The 19,414-nt window shown below is 55.7% G+C and overlaps 1 protein-coding gene across 2 annotated transcripts; it reads right to left on the bottom strand.

Moving 5' to 3' along the window:
• Positions 1-97: 97 nt before the first annotated feature.
• Wdr90 (WD repeat domain 90) lies at positions 98-17,324 on the bottom strand. Of its 2 annotated transcripts, none has more exons than XR_013053207.1 (41): positions 16,956-17,323; positions 16,681-16,857; positions 16,485-16,593; positions 16,142-16,312; positions 15,812-15,926; positions 15,651-15,718; positions 15,200-15,303; positions 14,913-15,131; positions 14,739-14,807; positions 13,272-13,382; positions 13,048-13,193; positions 12,908-12,965; positions 11,617-11,735; positions 11,365-11,526; positions 11,153-11,283; positions 10,970-11,086; positions 10,383-10,618; positions 10,049-10,188; positions 9,750-9,880; positions 8,281-8,411; positions 7,838-7,999; positions 7,593-7,721; positions 7,276-7,391; positions 7,161-7,201; positions 6,859-6,990; positions 6,421-6,612; positions 6,094-6,191; positions 5,592-5,694; positions 5,286-5,407; positions 4,975-5,134; positions 4,695-4,885; positions 4,167-4,335; positions 3,966-4,077; positions 3,451-3,622; positions 2,111-2,233; positions 1,800-1,974; positions 1,560-1,690; positions 1,332-1,475; positions 1,141-1,277; positions 914-998; positions 98-559 (listed from the first exon to the last, which is right to left on the bottom strand). XR_013053207.1 is itself a non-coding variant. In XM_015997563.3 (41 exons), exons 1-41 carry the CDS (start codon positions 17,289-17,291, stop codon positions 402-404), a joined length of 5,685 nt encoding a protein of 1,894 aa, XP_015853049.2. In that variant the 5' UTR covers positions 17,292-17,324; the 3' UTR covers positions 98-401. The 2 variants fall into 2 exon arrangements, 1 of the variants encoding a protein (XP_015853049.2); XM_015997563.3 differs by having other exon boundaries at positions 1,141-1,260; positions 16,956-17,324.
• Positions 17,325-19,414: the final 2,090 nt, after the last annotated feature.

Raw genomic sequence — 19,414 nt, 5'->3', positions numbered from 1 at the left:
GCTGGACAAAGGGCAGGACTGGGGTGGGGGCAAAGGCTGAGCGCAGAACAGAAGTGATGCAGAGATGCAACTTATGGGGCAATAATAAAACAATGTATCAACAGAACAAATGCCAGCTTTTATTTATTTAAACTGTACAAAATAAAAACAATAAAACAACCTTGTGCGGAAAAACCTTCCCAGTACACTAAGTCTTCTGTGTGTGTGTGGCGGGGAGTGATTCTGGGGATCAAATCCATGTCTTCACACATTCTAAGACATTGCCATACCCTCAGCCTCCTTAAAGCTGTTCAGGTCACCCACATTCAAGACAGTGCAGTCCCGGAGCCTGTCCCAGCCATCCTGGCTCAGCATACAGCAATCCACAGCCTGGCTTTTCTGCCTATGATCCTAGCAATAGTTCAGGGGCTGGTGACTTCCCACACCAGGATCTCATTGTGAGCAGCTGTGAAGAGCAGTTTGCCAGACGGGGTGAACCTACACAGGTGTACTGAGTCATCATGGCCTTCAAAGTCCTGGGCAGTCCCTGACACACAGTCTAGGAGCCTCAGCATGCATTCTGTGGGTAGATGACAAGGTGAGGGCCAGGCAGCATCCAGAGGGATGCCCAATCCTCTCGTGCCCCCGGCCTGACGCAGTGCTGGCACCAGGGAACCTTGCTGAGTGGAGTCAAGGCCATGATCAATCTCCATATCCCCACCCCTGCTATGGCCAAAGGCCACCAAAGCGGCCGTATTTGCGGAGTGCAGGTGCTGCAGTTGGTAACTTGCACCTTGCCTTTGAGCTTAGGCCCTCTTTGGGTCTATGACTCCACGCTCTTCAGAGAGAGGGAGCCCCAAGACACAGAGGTGAAGAGTGGGTGAGCCAGTTTGCCATCCCCCAAAACAGCACAAGCGTGTCTACCAGCACTCACCAGCAAAGCCAACCACCATGAGCTGGGCCCCTGGGGACAGGCTCAGGGACATGGCAAAGAAGGGCAGCGGTGTCTTCTGCACTACCTGTAGGAAGACAGCAGACAGCGTGACGCTGGGGACTCCTGCTAGGGACACTGCCCAGGCTCCATGACCTTATGGCCCTGCGATGAATAGCCCTGGGTGTGATGCCCACCTACAATGCAGCATCCGTCATGAGCGCACAAACCTGCTTCTGGCGGAGACTGTAGAACAGCACCTCTTCATGTGCGCCAAGGCCCACGCACACCAGTGTCGCCCTGTCCCAAGGGCAGAAGGCAGCAAGAGACGGGGGCAGGAGGCCCAGAGCCTGTGAGAAACAGGGTGCTGTGTTGAGCGTGCAGGCCCCAATCCCCACCCACACGCCCCTGGAACTCTCACCTCCGAGGTGGCAGGTGCAGGGAAGCTCAACCACTCCAGGAGCTCACAGCGGTCCCGGAGCCAGTCAGAGGCCCAGATGCTGACCCGCTGGTCCCCGCTCGCGGCCAGCCACAGTTCTCCACCCTCTACCCCTAGGTCTTCATACTGGGAGAAATGAGGGATGTGAGAACCTGCCAACTGCCCACAGCACCCCAGACCTCTTCCCAGCGTCACCTGAGGTTGCCTTACCTCTTTGCTCGTGCTCTGGATAGCAGAGATGGGAGCACCCCGGTGGTCACTGAGTACTCGGAAGGTCATTCCTGTACAGGGGCGGCTTATAGCCACAAGCCCATCCTTGTCTCCAGATAGGATGGTCTGACCTGTGCCAGATGGAGACTATGTTGCCACGCTGTGAGCTGAGCCTAGGCCCTGAAGTGTGATGTGGGCCAGATGCAGTTGGCACATCCCTCTGCGGCGCCATCTCCTTACCATCAGTGGAGAAGGCAATGGCTGTCAGAGCAGTCCGGTGCGGGTGCATCTTGAGCTCCATTGCAGTACGAGAGATGCTGAAGACTCGAAGTGTGCCATCACTGTAGCCTGCCACCACCTGCTGCTGCTCTGGGCGTCCGCAGGATGGGGGGGTCCACGCAAGGCAGAGACAGCTCTAGTGTCCCATGGTGGGGAAAATCAGCATTTTCCCCAGGGAGGTGACAAGGAACCCGCTTCAGCCCGTGGGAGCACAGCACATGACCTGGGCTCTGCTTTGAGCACACGCTGACCCCCCAGAACTCCCCACCTACCTGGTTCAGCACTTGGAACTGGATCACCAGCTCCATGCTGGCCAAAGACCATACCCTCACGCTCCCATCCTCGCCACAAGTGGCACAGTGAGACTCGCTGGGGCTGAAGACCACCTCGTTTACCTGTGGGACCCAGTATGGCTGAGGGGATGCCCAGCTGGGCCTTTCCTACCCTGGTCTCCAGCACCAGGCTGCCCACATAGGAACATCTGTCTTCTGCCCAAGTCTACTTGACCCACCCCCCTCCATGTGAAGGTGCATGTTATTCTCCTAGACTTGGGGATGACCTGATCAGTAGGTGAGACTTGGAAACCCATGGGAAACATTGACAGAACCTAAAATATATAACATGACCACGTGTCTCCAGCAGGCACTGTCTCCAGTGCCCGTGACATGAGTGGCTTTATGGTTTTTTGTTTTCTTCAGGTTGTTGAATGTCTTGATGGAGAAAACAGATATGTATCTTGTGGGCACCACTGAGAATCAGGATCTTTGGAGGAAGGTGGCCAGGAAGCAATGAAATTCAGTGTAAACTGATACGTGACTTCTAGAAAAAATTCAGGGTTAGGGGGTGCTCAGGGGGCCTGGGTCCCATCTCCAGCTCCATTCAGCTGACCCAGCAGTGGGCTCATGAGGTTCATATCATGGCCTGGAACTCCTATCAACCCTTAGTGCCGGAAAGCAGTCAGGACGGCCAACACAGCTCAAGGGCTCAAGACCCAAACTTGTGGGAGGGAGAGCATGCTGGGTATTGGAACAACAGGAGACTGGCACAGGAAGGATAGGAGCATGACACACAGCCTAGACGAACCTGGAGGGCTAATGGGCAGGGAAGGGAGCCTGATACAGGCCACACGCAGGGTCTGTCACGTGACTGTCAGGCACGAAGAAATCCAGACACTCCCATCAACTGACTGGCCTGGCCCTAGATCTGACCACACCTGAAACACCCAGATCAGTTCCAACTGCATCTGAGCAGATCCAGCTAGAACCTGCTGGAGCCTCCAGCCAGCTGGAGTCCACAGTAGGACCCTGATGATGTCAAGAGAGGAGCCTACGGCAAGTGCTAAGCAGGTGATGTGGGGTCTTTAACAAGTTACAAGAAAGGAAAGTAAAACAGAACCACTAGCAAGGACCTAGAAACACTGCAGAGCCGGCCAGGGCCCCAGCACACAGATCCGATGCCTGGCCTCAAGAGCCCACTTGAGTCTCCCTAAGTATCACTATGAGCTGAAGACAGGATGATTAGGGCGAAGAGGAGGGTCGTAAATGGACTTGCTGCCCTAGCCTGCCTTGTCTGGGGTGAAATCCTGTCTTCCTTAATAGCCCAGCAAGCTCACCTTGCTCCTGTGGCCACTGATGAGGCGGGTGCTAGTGCCCTCTGTCCAGCTGATGTACCAGAGTGTGCCAGCTGTGGTGCCCACTACACCCATGTCCATGCCACTGTCAAAGCTGGCACTCACAACAGCCCCATCCAGGGTCAGCTCACGCTCCATTAGAACAGAACTGGATCTAAAAGAATAGGGGAAGGGAATCTTGAGGCTGGAGACACGAGCCAGCTGAGTGCACCAGGTGATTGGGAGAACCAGCAGCCCGGGGTGCTGAGTTCTCATGGGTAAAGGAACCAAGACCCTACAGAGCCCAGGGCTTCAAGCCCATCTCCTTGGTCTGCAAGGCCCCTGCTAGGCCGGAGTGGATTCTCAAGGAGGGCCCCAGCTGATGACAGATCCGTAGGGCAGCCTTCACTTGAGAGCTTTGCTACAGGAGTGCTGGCCTGCAGGATCCATCAAGAACTTGAGACTTTGCCGCCAAATCTCAAGGGAATGGTACAGGACAGAGGCCCGCGGCAGCTCACCTGGCACTTGAGCCCTTGCGCCTCAGCTCTGGCACAACCCCCACAGCCCAAAGGCGCAACCTTCTTGTGTTACTTCCACTGACCAGTCTCGAACCCGAGCACAGCAGCACTCCTAGAAGACAGGGTGGGTATGAGATGCCCACCCCCCAGGTTGCAAGAGCTAGTCCAGTTGGAGGGCCAGAGAGGTTGTTGGGCACTCACCAATCTCGCCTTCATCAGCCTCCCAGGCCAGGAAGCAGCGGCCAGTGCCAGTGTCCCAGACACAGACCTGGCCAGAGCTGGAGCCACAGTAGAGCAGGGGGCTGGCCCCATAGCAGAGTGAGGTCAACTCGGATGTCCGCAGTTCCTCAGGGACTGGTTCTCGGTGTACCTGACAGAGCACAAGTGTGGCTGTGGGTCAGTGATGTCCTGAGGCAACCAGACTCCATCCTGTAAAGTTGCCCATGAAACACCTCAGGCTTGGAGAGATGGCTCAGCAGTTAAGAGCACTGGCTGCTCTTCCAGAGGACCTGGGTTCAATTCCCAGCAACCACATGGCGGCTCACAACTGTCTGTAATTCCAGTTCCAAGGGATCTGACACCGTCACACAGATATACATGCAGGCAAAACACCAATGCACATAAAATAAAATTTAAAGAAAAAAAAGAAAGAAAGGAAGGAAGGAAGGAAGGGAGGGAGGGAGGGAGGGAGGGAGGAAGGAAGGGAGACCTCAGCCAGCAGCCTGGTACCTGGAAGCTGGTGTCTGTCCCATGGTGCTGCAGGAGCCAGAAGGTAATGGCACTTGTGCCCACAGAGATGAGCTCATTGGCATCCCAGGGGTTGAAGGCCACACCATGCACAGGCTCTGGGAGGCGAGTAGATGACAGGAGTTCATAGGTGGCCATGCTCCACAAGGCAAGGGTGAGGTCAGCATAGTCCCCTGAGGACACAAGACAGGGATGTCAGGCATTGTCCCGCCATTAGCTCCTCAGAAGCCTGCCTTTTCTCTGCCTACCCAAGGCCACCTACCCAGTGTCACAAGGAACTCATCATCTGGTGAGAAGGCCAGAGCTTGTACAGCTGTGTCATGGTGGGAAAGGACGTGCTGACAGAGGCCTTTGGGCACATCCCAAATTCGGATCTGACAGCGGGCAGCTGTGTTGCCACAGCAGGAGGCAGAGGCCAAGACCTGCGGGCAGGAAGGTGAGTGGTCAGTGGAGGAAGGCAGCCAGGTATGCCTGCCCTTGCTGAATGGAGGAGAGGCTGGGACAGTGTCCTTCATGCTGAGCTAGGACAAGCTATGTGTACCCTGTGCCCACGGACATGGGCAGGGTACGCACCTGGCCATCCTGGTTGAGTGCCAGAGTGGAGATCTCCTGGGGATGGCCAAGCCAGTGCTGCTGGGTGCCAGAATGTAGGTCCTCAACCACCACCAGCCGACCACACGTGTAGGCAAAGAAGCCTGCAGGCAAGGAAAACGCCCATGTCCCTGTCACTGCTGGCAGTCAGACCTCATGGGGCCTTGGCACAAAACTAGGGAGGGCAGGTGCCAGGGCCCTGCACTCCAGAAGCTTCAACTGACATCCAGCGTTCACTTGCTCTGGAGGACCCGCCCTGGAGGATGAGACTGGGCATGGCAGCCTTACCTGTATTGGGCCGCCAGACCATGTTGGCCCGCCCGTTCCCGTTGTAGCCCACAACGGCCTTCAGGCGCAGCTGCTCCCTGCCAGCAGGAGGGAAGGAGACACTCTACAAGGAAGCAGACCCGGAAAGCTGGCCATCAGCACAGCTGGCCCCAAAACTACATGGGGAAGCTGGCTGGAGATACACAGCGGTCAGGTAAGGGACCCAGGGTATAACAGGGAGACGGGTGGGACACATGGAGCCACAGGAACTAGCAACTTGATGATCCTGGAGTGTGGAGGGGCCAGAGAGGGGCAGCACTGTGCGACAGAGGGAGGATCAGCAGAGCACCAGCAGGCTGAGTACATATGCTGCAGGATGGAGGGTGTGTGGACGCAGGATGGAGTGAGAGCTACCCCTCTGGGAACAAGACCCAAGAGACCCCAGGGAAGGCTGGGAGGCCCACATTCACCAGAGAGGAGGACTCTCAGAAACCCCAGAGTGGCAGTATGGTGTGATGCCAACCTTGACCCGTGTAGAGGCCTTATATCGAGCTGTGAAGTGCTTGTAGGAGTCCGGACGGGTTGGGAGCCCAGCCTTGACTCTCCAAAGGCTCCATTCACCTGAGAGGAGAAGGAGGAGGCCATAGGAACAGCCCACTACCATCTGAGACCCCTTCCCAGACACAAAGCCTCCCAACCCCGCTAGACCGAGAGCTGTGTTCCACCCACCGGAGGTACACAGGATCCCCAGAGTCCTGGAGGTGACCTCAATTCATCTTTCAGGAAAGATCACCACAAGCCCCAAACTGCCCTGACAGAGGCCTCTCCCTGCCTGGGGCCACCTGCTTACCGGTCTGGCTGCGGTGATAAGGAGCTGCAGCTGGTGCCCAAGAGCCCTTTGCAGCCTCCCGAGGACCATCCCCCGCTCCACTGGCCTCCCTCTCCAGGAGCACAGGTGGGGTCGGCGCCTGGGCCTGAAGGAATGCCTCAGAAACATGGTTTTCCTCACAGGGCCCTTCCTCATCCGATGTGGAGAAGGTGCCTAGGTTAGAGCCAACAAGAAGAGGGAAACAGCTAGATATGGTGGCCCATGGCTTTAATCCTGACAAGCAGATCTCGGTGAGTTCGAGGCCAGCCTGGTCTACAGAGCTTTATCGTGAGACCCTGTCTTGAAAGAAAAAAAGAAGAAGAAGAAAACAGCTACCTGGCCTGACATCACTCCAGAATCAGCACCAAGGTACACACGGAGCCCATGTACACCCAGACCTGCCCAGGACCCAAGCATTACCAGCGCTGCCTTCAAAGGGCCTGTCATGGACACCCAGTGGGGATGGGGATGCCAGAGATGGTATGGGCACTTGCTGTCGTGGGAGTCCACAGGCCCCAGATGCCAGGTCCTCCAGCTGTCCTGCACTGGAGCCTGAAGACAGAAAGACTGTATAAGGGCTGGACATATCCGATCCGTCTGTTAGGGAGGCAGTCTCTGTGGTGACGACAGACACATCAGGCATGGGAGAGGATGCCCAACCCAGTGTCAGCTCCACACCAACTAACGCTGCTGCACCCTCCAGCTAAGCCTGGGTCACTCACCGGCCTCATGGACTGGGGGGGCCCCAGGTTCACTTGGGTCACTGAGAAGAAGAAAAGGTGTCAGGGGCCAGCCAGCAGAAGGCCCACGCAGACATGGTGAAGGGCAGACACTTGCCTCTCAGGGGCGGCCAGGACATCCCAGAGGAAGATGGCGTCCCCCACGCTGAGGACCTGCTGCTGATCAGGGGTGAAGGCTACAGCACGCACAGGCTCAGAGTGGCCAATGTATACCTAGGGAGAGCAAGCGTCACATCCCTGTGGACCCGGAGCATGTCCAGGATCGTGTGCTCCCAGGATCTAGGTATCCCCATGTAGCATTTGGCCTCAGCAGGCAGAGGGTTCTGCACATCACCTTCCATCCTTCCAGTCCCTGCCTTCCCTCCCTTGATCCTCCACGGGGCTCCTCAGCCTCTTGCTGCCCACAGCACATACCTGGCACCCAGAGTTTCCCTGTGCTGGGTAATCCCACACTGTAATGGTCCGGCCAGTGGCTGCCAGCAGCAAACTCGAATCCTCACTAAGAGCCAGAGAGGAGCAGGCTCTGGAGCGGACACTGGAAAACTAGAATACAGTTCTCTCAAAGACGCCCCTTTGTGGTGGCGCCGTGGGCACTGGGGGCCAGGCTGCAGGAACAGCGAAGGATCCGCAGGCCGGCTGCCTACAGTCCCATGACTCACCTTCCGGAGAGCGTGTCCCGACACAGCATCCAGTACCACAATCTTGTTAGAGGATGTGGACACCAGCAGATGGCCTGAGTCCCCAGGGCTGAAGCAGACGGCCACAGCCCAGTCCAGGTGGTTGCTGGCCAGGTTTAGGGTGCTGACGTCAACATGTAGTAGCTGGAGGGACAAGTGACCACTAAGGCTCCAGCTCCAGGTTTAGTGGGCACCACCCAGAGCTTGGGAGGGAAGTGGCTTCAGGTAGTGGCACCTCCTGGGTACCCAGGCATAGCCCCACATAGGAAGCTGACCTTTTGGAGCATGGTGAGCCCAGGATCCCTTAGCATCGTAGATAGGCCTGCGACTGCTCCTGAGCAACTGCAGTCTCTCACCTACCCCTGGACCACTTTATACTCCATCTAGCCAGGCAGAAGCCCTGACCTAGGAGGTCCCACACTCACCTCGTCCAAGGAGGCTGACTCCATGACTGTCACCATGCACTTAGAGGGGCCCACAAAGGCCAGCCGGCAGCTGTCTCCACTGACTGCCAGAATACTGGGGTTGGGGCGGCCATCCTGATATACCGTGTTGGCTGCAGCGGCACAGAGCAGTGGGTCAGCAGGTGTGACGGGAGACATTTAATCCCATCCCCCCTGCAGCGTACACAGGCCCTCTACAGCTTCCACAAAACATGCACTTGAGCTCACCAGTTCTCACAGGCCATGATCAGGCAGGCATAAGTCAAGGAGGATCATCAAAGGCATAGATGCCCTTTTAACGGGTCTCTCCTTTCCTGGTGCCCAGGCTGCCCACCTTCTACAGTGGAGTAGGCACAGACCCTTACTGACCCTTGGCTTGTGAAGAGGGTTCAGAGACCCCTCCTTGGCACATAGCATTACATAGGCCCTGAGTGTGGAAGCAATGTCCTGCTCTAGTTAGATATTTTTGTAAACTCGAAACAGCAAAGATCATCTGGGAAGAGGGAACGTCAACTGAGAACATGCCTCTATCAGACCTGCCTATAAGGAAATCTGTGGGGACATTTTCTTTCCTTCTTTCCTTCCTTCCTTCCTTCCTTCCTTCCTTCCTTCCTTCCTTCCTTCCTTCCTTCCTTCCTTCCTTTCTCCCTCCCTCCCTCCCTCCCTCCCTCCCTCCTTCCTTTGGTTTTAAGGCAGGGTTTCTCTGTGTAGCTCTGAGCCTGTCCTGGATCTCAATCTGTAGACCAGGCTGGCCTCTGTGGGGACATTTTCTTTCCTTCCTTCCTTCCTTCCTTCCTTCCTTCCTTCCTTCCTTCCTTCCTTCCTTCCTTTGGTTTTTCAATGCAGGGTTTCTCTGTGTAGCTCTGAGCCTGTCCTGGATCTCAATCTGTAGACCAGGCTGGCCTCTGTGGGGACATTTTCTTTCCTTCCTTCCTTCCTTCCTTCCTTCCTTCCTTCCTTCCTTCCTTCCTCCCTCCCTCCCTCCCTCCCTCCTTCCTTCCTTCCTTCCTTCCTTTGGTTTTTCAATGCAGGGTTTCTCTGTGTAGCTCTGAGCCTGTCTTGGATCTCACTCTGTAGACCAGGCTGGCCTCGAACTCACAGAGCTCTGCCTGCATGCCCGGCGGAACATGTCTTTGATTAGTGACTGACATAGGAAGGCCCAGCCCATCCTGACAGTGCCACTTTCGGGCAGGTGATCCTGGCTGTGTGAGAAAGCAGGATGAGCAAGCCCCGGGCAGCAAGCTAGTGAGCAGTCCTCCTTCATGGCATTTGCTTCAGCTCCCCCCCTCAATCTCCTGTCCCGCCTTCCCTGGAGGGAGTGTAAGCTGTGGCATGAATAAACCCTCTTCCCCGAGTCGCTCTTGGTCGTGGTCTTCACCACAGCAATGGGAAGCTAACTAAGACAGGTTTCCGCAGTGCGTGGAGCCAGTGGGAATGGCTAGGAGCCTGACCTGCCACACGTAGGACGCAGCATCGGGAGACGGCACAGTTGTACTGGACCAGGGAGCCCTGAGAGCAGGAGCTGAACAGGAATCTGCCGTCAGGGGTGATGACCAGGCTGGTGATGGCCCCTCGGTGTCGCCTGCACCACACACGGGACACTCACTGACCTCGGTCCTGGGAGCTAAGATGGGCTTCACGGGGCACTGGCTTTCCTGCAAAGGGTCCTCCCCACTCGGGGTCCCACAGAGCTCCTCAGCCTCCACACTCACTGCTGGTGTGCAAGCCCGGGTCCCCTGGGGGCACTCACGTGTGTTCTACCAGGACTCCAGAGTCCTCCAGGCTGAAGGAGCGTACAGCCCCACTGCTGAAGCCACAGAAGAAGTTTGGCGATGTGGGGTGGAAAGCGACGGCACAAGGGCTTTCACCAGGGGACGAGAAGTCATACAGCTGGAGGGGGAGGCCACCATGAAGGGTGGGTGGGAGGGGCCCAGAGAACCCGAGAGGCAAGGGTACCCTATGTGATTTTAACACCGAGTTCCAGAGACTGGGCTGGAAGGGTCAAACTCCCTGTGAGTCCCCCTGCCCAGAGCCTCTCAGTGTGGCATCTGGCCCTAGCCCGACTGCCTTTGGCCACTGCCCACCTGTTGGAGGGTAGCCAGATCCCAGATGCGAACAGTGTGGTCAAGGGACACAGTGGCCATCTGTCCCCGGTTCTGTTCTGTAGACAGCGCCAGCACCGGGGCCATGTGGGAGCGGGCCAGCACCGTGTACTCCCGGGAGGGGACGTCCAGGAAGCCCAGGTGGCCTGAGGTGGTGGTGGACAGCACACGCAGGCCATCGGGACTGAAGGAGACCGAACCGACAGGGCCGTCGTGCTCTGTGGGAAGGATGGGTCAGCAGCCTCCGGGACCCAGCAAGTTCCAGAACCAACTCAAGAAAGCTCACACCACACTCTGTGGGCACTGAGGTCCCAAGGCACAGACCACATGTTCTGTTGCTGCCGGGGTCACCAGGGTTTTGAGAGTATCCCGCCCACTAGCCACTGCCCCCAAAGCCCCTGTGAACCCAGCACTGTAGTGACAGACAGCAGACTCAGGACAGCCCCGACCTCACAACTCCCTGTCCAGACCAAGAACAGTGTAGCCCAAACCAGAGCCAGAGGATCCCAACCTCCCCTGCGGCAGGGCCAGCCCTCCCCAAGCTAGGACAGAGACATCCGCAGTCTCACCGGCCTCTAGGAGCACCGAGGAAAAGTCCAGGGGCCAGAGTCGCAGGTAGCCATCCTCAGAGCCCACGGCACACGTGGCAGTAGAGACGCTGAGGCTGCTGATGGCAATGCCGGACCCTGGGAAGGGCAGGCATCAGCACCTCAGTGTGTCGTCACTTCCCCCAGGGACGGGGGCCCACTTACCTAAGCTGAAGTCCTGCTTCTCGGTGAGCGGGACAGCAGGGGGCTGTGCGGGCAGCAGGCGGCGGATGTGATGCACAGCCATGTGCTGGTGGTCAATCTCCAGAATGTGGCCGCTGTGGCTACACACAAAGCTGCCCAAGGAAGGCAACAGATGAGGCAGAGTACTCAAGGTACCTTGAGGGTGGGCTGTAACAGCAAAGGCAGGCACTCACAGTATGCTGGCCGAGGGCGCCCGGTGGCCATCCGGGGCCTGTGCAAAGGCAAGGTCAGTGAGCTCCAGCGTACAGTACTCCCCTAGGTCTACAGCACAGGAGCGCAGGGCACCACCCCGCAGGCGCCACAGCCGCACACTGCCCCTACCACAGGACGCCATCCTGTAGGCATGGAGGAGTAAGCAAGGTGGAGCAGAGGGGCGCAAGGCCCAACAAACCCTGTCCCAGTACCATACAGCCTGGCCACATCACCTGGTTTCATCAAAAAAGGCAATCCGGAAGCTCTGAATATCAAAATCAGTGTGCACCTTTGCAAGAACCGCTACCTCGCCACCAAGGCCCACCTGGTCTGTGCCCCAGGCCACCACCACCTGCAACAAACCCACAATGAGCTCCAGGTGCAGACATCAGCTCTGTGAGATCTTTGCCTGGCCCTGCCCTGAAGTGAAAGGCCTAGTTGAGGCTCCAGGCCCTCAAGAGCCAGAGGCTTTCCCCCGACACAGAATCTGTCCCTGGATGTCAAGTCTGCACAGTGCAACTGAAGCTGTCTACAGATGTACGCAAAACATCTGACTGAGGCTGGGAATATTTCAGTGGCAAGGCAATTAACTGTCTAACGTGTGAGGGAGGCCCTGGATGGGAGTCCCAGCATTCAGAGGCAGTCCACATTGAAGCACTGGGTCACTTCAGAGCAGCTGACTGCCCACGAAACATTGAAATACAGATTTAGAGTGTGTAGCCCTAGCTGGCCTGGAGCTCACTCTGTAGACCATACTGGCCTAGACACACGCCCACCTGCCTCTGCCTCCCCAAGGCTAGGGCTTTAAACCCAGTACTCAGAGGCAGAGAGCGGTAAGAGGATCCCTGTGAGTTCGAGGCCAGCCAGGTCTACAGCACAAGTTCCAGGATAGCCAGGGCTATTACAGAGAAACCCTGTCTCAAACAAAACAAAAGGAATGTGTCACCCACCCAGCCCATCTTGACTCTCTCTTTTTTAAAAAAGATTTTATTTTTATTTTATGTACTTTAGTGTTTGTCTAAATATATGTATAAGCAGTGCCCATAGAGGCCAGAAGAAGGCATTGGATCCCCTGGGACTGGGGGAATCCAGACAATCGTGAGCCGCCATGTTGATTATTTGGAAATGAACCCGGGGGCTCTGGAAAAACAGCCTGTGCTCTTAACCAGAGTCATCTCTCCAGCCCCATCTTTTTTTTTTGTTTGTTTGTTTGTTTGTTTTTTTGTTTTTTTGTTTTTCGAGACAGTGTTTCTCTGTGTAGCTTTGAGCCTTTCCTGGGACTCACTTGGTAGCCCAGGCTGGCCTCGAACTCACAGAGATCCACCTGGCTCTGCCTCCCGAGTGCTGGGATTAAAGGCGTGTGCCACCACTGCCCAGCTTCTCCAGCCCCATCTTAAAGCAAGGCATGCGTAGCACTTTAATAAACAGACACAAACATAAACAAAAGCGTTAAAAGCAGAGGCTGGGTGGAGCTCACTCTCCAAGCGGCAGGCCCACCTCCTGCACCAGTTTTGGTGACATTACCGTCTTCCCGTGCTTGTCCTTGCCCACTCCGCAGAGCAGCGCCCCACTGCCGGAGAAGCTGTGGATGTGGAAGATGAGGTCAGCAGCCTCTGAGCACCCCCCACTCCCACTGCCGTTGCCCTGTCCCAAGGCTGCCGCACCTGAGGGAGCAGATGGTGTGCAGTGGGCTTCGGAAGAGGGACAGGCATCCCCCAGTCTGGAAGTCCCAGAGACGCACCATGCTGGGAGGCTGCACTTGGGCTGAGGCTAGCAGGGTATCATTCCCATCAAGTGCCAGGGCAGAGACCTGGGGAAACATAATAAAGAAGAAGGGTATACAGCCGGTAGGTTCAGCTCTCCCCACCCAGGCCCAGGGGGCAGGTACCTTGTCTGTGTGGCCAAGGAAAAATCTCTGCTGTCTAGTATCAACGTGTAGGACGACGATGACTGCGTGGCAGGGGTAAACAACAGACTCGCCATCTTTGGTCCACAGGGCCTAGCACATGAAGGCCAGAACCAAAGTCACCCACAGAAACCCAGCCAAGTCCATCTTGGCTGCTTAGAAGGGGAAGCTGGCACGTGAGCGCGCACAAGCGCAAACACACACACACACACACACACACACACACACACACACACACACACACAGGCATCTGGCCACCCAGAGACACATCTGTCCCTCCCATCACAGGCATTTGTGGAAAAGACAACTAAGGCCCTTCAGCATTAAGAGATTGGCAATCTTGGTAGCAAAAGATCAAAGGCTCAGAGATCCTCCCCAGAAAGGCCTGGTGAGTGCCCAGGGTCCTTGGTGGGCAGGAAGGAGGGAAACACTACTCCTTTCTAGCTGAGGCTTTCCCTAGAAGCCCATGCATATGCTGGAGCCAACATTCCACATCACAGCCCATTCCAACAGGTCTAGTCTGGGTCTGAGAAAGCTCCACTCACAGAAGGTCTAAAGATGTAACTGGGGCTGGAGAGACAGCTCAGCAGGAAAGGGGGCTAACTACTCCTGCAGAGGACTCAAGTTCTGTTCCAAGCACCCACGTGGTGACTCACAACTGCCTGTAACTCTTGTCCAGGGGATCTGATGTCCTTTTCTGATCTCTGAGGGCTTTTGCGCACACACATACACAGAAACAAATCTTTATGGGGCTGGAGACTCAGCCGTATAAGGCACTTGTTGCTTTTACAGAGAGCCAGGGTTCAGTTCTCAGCACCCACATCACAGCTCACAACTAACTCTATAACTCAGTTCCTGGGTATCCAATGCCCTCTTCTGACCTTCCAGCACTTGCAGGACACATATGTACATGCAGGCCAAACACTCATACACATAAAATAAACTTAAAAAAAATATATTTTTAAGATGTAACCCAGGCTGGAGAGATGGCTCAGCAGTTAAGAGCACTTGACTGCTTTTCCAGAGGTCCTGAGTTCAATTCCCAGCAACTACATGGTGGCTCACAACCATCTATCTGGAATGGGATCAGAACCTTCTTCTAGTGTGCATGAAGACAGAGCACTCACACACAAAATACATAAATAAATAAATCTTAAAAAAAAAAAAAAAAAAAAAAAAAAAAAAAAAAAAAGATGTCACCCAGAGCTATTGGGTCTTGGGGAGCCCTTTAGTCCAGTCATTACCTGTCAGACCTTGCCAAATGAACAGAGGACACCATGACCTGACCCCCACTTGCCCACACAGGAATGAGTAGATGTGGACAGGGCAGGGCTTCTTGAGGAGCACAGAGAATAAAGGACCCGAGACAGGACTAGGAATCTGTCCTTTCCAAAAACTCCCTCACGCCAGCCAATGGGAACAGGCCTGGCAACGACCTCAGAACCTCACCCACTGGGTGCTGTGACCCCCAAAACCGATGACTCCCTTGAGCCTCAGGACTGGGTCTGGGAGGAAGAGCTGAAATAGAAAATGCAAAATGAGATTCGAGGAACTCACGCCATACCCTGCCAATGCCAGCACCTCATCTCACCAATGCCCAAATGCCTTCTGATGGGCACTCACCTTACAGGAGCCGAGGTCCTCAAGGGCCATGGGCACCCCAGACAATTTGTCAGCAAGTACATGTTTACCCCTGACCACTGCGTGTGCATCAGTGGCCTCGTCCCAGGCTGAAGGACGTGGGCCAGGGATGCTGGAGGCACGGACACTGGAGACCTCTGGATGCTTGTAGGTCAGGCTGACCTCTGGAAGGAGTCTGGGTGCTGGGGGGACCTGGCAGGGCTGCAGCAGAACATGTGCCATCAGCACCCTAGGGCCACCGCTCCCTAGCCCTTCCCAAGTGCACTCACCAATATGGGACCAGAGATCTGGGCCACAGGGGACCCACGGCTCAGCAAAGGTTTGCCAAAGACCACTGGATGAGGTGGACGCCGTGACACATGCCCTAAGAAGACTGCAACAGAGCAAAGAGCCAGAGTGGGTCTGCAGGAGGCCAGCAGAGGTGCAGGAAGGGGTGCCCCCCCCTTCTATGGACACCACACCAGAAACACTGCATCATTCTATCCCAGACCCTGCAGCTCCCCTCCCAACTGGAAAGCTTGAGGATCAGCTGCCGCTTGCACAGACCTTACATGTGGTTCTGGAAGCTCACATGACCATCAGCTAGGCCCTTCTCTGTGCCTACCTCCAGGCTGCCCCGGGCCCACAACAGCTACAATCTCCACACTACTGAACCCGTCTCAGGATCCCCTGATCCTGTTCCCAGCAAGCCCTATGCACCATGTAGTGCCACGAGCCTACCTGCCTCTGGAGGGGGGCAGCTCTTCTCAACCTGCTCATAAGGCGCTTTTGAGCCATCGCTTGGAAACCTCATGGGTGGCAAACATAGGCAGAGGCAAAATCAGTATGTGGGGCTGAAGGTTACCTTGGCCACTCACCACCAGAGGTTCAGAAATGCTCACCGAACGTGGATGTAATGGTCATGCCAGCTCTCCCCTTTTGGCACTGGGAAGGCCATTTCTCGAGGTACGGGGTTGACAGGCAGCTTTGCACGCCGGGCCTCAGTGGCAGTGACAGCTAAAATGATCAGGGCTGTTCTAGATCAAGGGGAGTTTGTCCTGTCCTTTCCCATCCAGGCAAGATGCAACACCAGGCATCTGCCAGTGGATGCTGGGCCACCAGCCCGCCCCAACGCTTCTTCTAGAACTGAGGCCATTTGGTGTATGGCTCTCATCTGCTGGGGGAGGGTTCCAGCCTTCTAATGAGGATGGAGCATGAAGTGCGGGCCTTACCGGGGTCAAAGCACAGATCACTGGTGTAGAGGTTTCTGACTAATAGGCTGGCACACAGCCTGATGCTCTTGAGGTGGCCATAGTGCCGGTTCAGATAGAACATCAAAATGTCATGCAGGTCCAGCTGCAGGCAGGTCCAGCGGACGTCAGGAGGAGCTACACCTGCCAGGTCTGTATGACAGGTGCAACATCAGTACCGCTCGTTTTGTGTCCCCGTTTCCACAGTGGCAACCCTCTCAGCCCCAGACCCCAGCAGTCCTCAAGGCCACACGCAAGCCCAGCTGGGCCTGCACCATCCCATTCTAGGCTTTCAAGCTGTCTCTCCTGAACCAGGTGTCACCACCTCTTCTGGACGTCTTCGTCTCGAAGACAAAGGGGAACTGAAGCCATGTGGCAGAGGACTTGAACTCCTTAAAGAGGTTGGAGAAAGACACACGGATGACCTGGCCGTCCTGTGAGGCAGAGCGAGGCCATTAGATGGAGATTCCGGGGGAATAAACAGCAGCAAAACCACACAGCCCTCCTTCCAATCTGAGCACCTCGGTGGACACATCCAGGTGGATAACGAAGTGCTTGGTAGGCAGGGGCCGGAAAAGTACATACAGGTACCGCCCAGTCAGCCCCAGAGACTGGGTGCTGGTTCTGGGGAGCTGAATGTAGTTGCTGGAAGAAACAGACCCACGGATGCGATACACGGCGCTCTTCAGGACCTTGTCCTAGAAAGAGAGAGGAGCTGCACACAGCGCAAAGCTGGAGGACACTCAGAGTGCCCACCCGAAGATGGCTCAGGAGCAGGAGGGCCCCCGGGCAGTACCGTCACCACGGCCACATCTCCCTCTTTGCTGGACCGTTTCCACTCATCCACCCTGAAGTGTCTGAATACGTTGAGGAAGGGGTGCTGCCAAGCTGCAGGGGAAGGGACGCCTCCCGAGCACCGGTCTAGGGCAGCGCGCCGCGACCTTTCGCCTCCGCCAGCGGGACGGGCTTCCGCGCGAGGAATGGTCAGTGACGCAGGGGGGACCTCCAGCCCGGAACTCCCAGAACGCGAGACCAGACGACAGTGCGCCGGGCGCGCACCGCCACCTCCGGCCATGGCGCCCCAGCTCGCGCTTCCCGCCTCGGCTGACGCTGTCCTACGCAAGACACGCATCACGACGCCTAGCAACAGCCGCCTGGCAACATTGCGTCACTTCCGCCAAGGCAACGCACGGGCTCCTGTAGCTGCGTGGCACCCGGTTGCCTAGCAGCCTACCCCTTACCCCACCCACCCACCCACCCACACACACACACGCACCCGCCTCTTGAGTGTTGTTCCCAGGCCTCTCTGGGCTCGCCCAGGCCACTCCCATCGATTCCTACTTGGGCCTCTGCGGCTACGCCTAGCCCCCTCCCCCAGGCCACCTGTTTTATTGTTGTTTTTAAGGATTTATTTATTTATTTATTATGTATACAGTGTTCTCTCTGCATGTATCCCTGTCTACCAGAAGAGGGCACCAGATCTCATTGTAGGTGGTTGTGAGCCTTGTAGTTGTCCAGAACTGAACTCAGGACCTCTCTTAACCTCTGAGCCATCTCTCCAGCCCCGCCGGCTGTTTTAAGTTGGGGTGTTCGCCAACCCTCTCTGAGGCCTCCATTTGAGGGGCTGAACCTTTTTTCTGTGTATGAACAGGAGAGGTTATGCTGAGGCCATCTCCACAGTCCACCCAGGCTGGGTCTTACGGATGCTTTCTAACCCTGTGGAGGCACCTGATCAGCACCCAGTTACTCTGGGTCTCTCTGCTTCAGGAAAACAAGTTACCAATGCCCACTGGGGCTAGGATCCCAAACAACCACCTTCAGCACGGGTTCACCACATACCCAAAGACCCTTGAGACATACTTCCCAATATCCCACAACCAGGCCTACAGGCTTGAGAGGGCAGGTAGGACCTGCAGGGTAGGGCTAGGATCCCATTCCAGTTCAGTCCCTGTGTGAAGAATGGACTCGATCTCTAATAAGTGGAGACATGTCCTGGTCGCCTCACTTAAGGGTTACTCCTATGTCAGGGACCTGGCTAGGGAACCACCGCTAGAGGTTAGGGTTCTTCTTACAATAAAGTGCTTTTCAGAATCCCCGTCCCCCCAGTGCTGTCCCTACCAGCCAAGCCACTGTAAAGTTAGGCTGGGCCTGCCAGCCTTTCTGAGGCCTCACTCAGGGGGTGCTGGCCAGAGCCTAAGTATGTTTTTAAAACTCTTAATACATTGGATTCCTTGCTCTTTTTCAACCTTCTTGAGACAGAATCTATGTAGACCAGGCTGGTTTTGAACTCAGTGTCAGCCTCTGGAATTCAGGGATTAAAGGCCTGGGCCACCACGCCTTGCAGATGCCTGCAGCCAGGAGGCTGGCCTCCTTATCTGCCTTGTCTACAACAGCCAGGCCTTCTCCTTCCTTCCAGGCAGTTCAGAGGTTTACAGCCTGCCTGCCCTGGGCTTTTCCTTAAGGCTAGTAAATTCTCAAGCCCCCATTTGAGTTTGTTCTGTCCTTGAGCTTCTTCTGTTCACATCCAGTCTTTTATTTTTATTTAAGACATGGTCTATGTAGCCCTGGCTGTCTTGGAGCTCACTTTGTGGGACCAGGCTGGCTGCAAATTCACAGAGAGCCTCCGGCCTGGCCTCTTAAATTCTCCACCCCACCCCCGCAAAGATTTATTATGTATACAGAAGAGGGTGCCAGATCTCATTACAGATGGCTGTGAGCCACCACGTGGGTGCTGGGAATTGAACTCAGGACCTCTGGAAGAGCAGTCGGCGCTCTTAAGCTCTGAACCATCTCTCCAGCCCCTTAAATTTTTGTTTTGTTTTGTTTTTGTTTTTTGAACAGGGTTTGAGCTGTGTAGCTTTGTGCCTTTCCTAGATCTCGCTCTGTAGACCAGGCTGGCCTTGAACTCACAAAGATCCACCTGGCTCTGCCTCCCGTCTGCTGGGATTAAAGGCGTGCGACACCACTGCCAGGCACTTAAATTCTTATGTTAATAAAACTAAGAATTCCAATCGGGGACCTTGATTTCCCAAGAATCACCAAGATTTCTGGTAACACTCCTTTCCTGCCTTTTAATTCTTTAATTGTCTGAGAAAATAAACACATCCCTGCACCTCTAGCCAGCAGCACCTGCCTCTTGGGGTCTGACTTTGGTGTCTGTCAATTGCCAAGAGGTACTAGAGGCAGATGGGACAGCTTGGGTCTACATACTTCCAAAGTAGGCTGGTCAAGGACCCCATCACCCTGGTTAAGCAT

Source organism: Peromyscus maniculatus, chromosome 8 (assembly GCF_049852395.1).
Source record: "Peromyscus maniculatus bairdii isolate BWxNUB_F1_BW_parent chromosome 8, HU_Pman_BW_mat_3.1, whole genome shotgun sequence".
Lineage (NCBI taxonomy): Eukaryota > Metazoa > Chordata > Mammalia > Rodentia > Cricetidae > Peromyscus > Peromyscus maniculatus.
This window is presented reverse-complemented; position numbering and strand designations above follow the sequence as displayed.

Coding starts and splice junctions, on each gene's coding strand:
- Wdr90 (XM_015997563.3), bottom strand. CDS start 17,291: ATGCGTGTCTTGCGTAGGACAGCGTCAGCCGAGGCGGGAAGCGCGAGC. Junction 15,927..16,141: donor TGATCTGTGCTTTGACCCCG/GTAAGGCCCGCA, acceptor TGATCATTTTAG/CTGTCACTGCCACTGAGGCC. Junction 9,881..10,048: donor GGAGTCCTGGTAGAACACAC/GTGAGTGCCCCC, acceptor TGTGTGGTGCAG/GCGACACCGAGGGGCCATCA.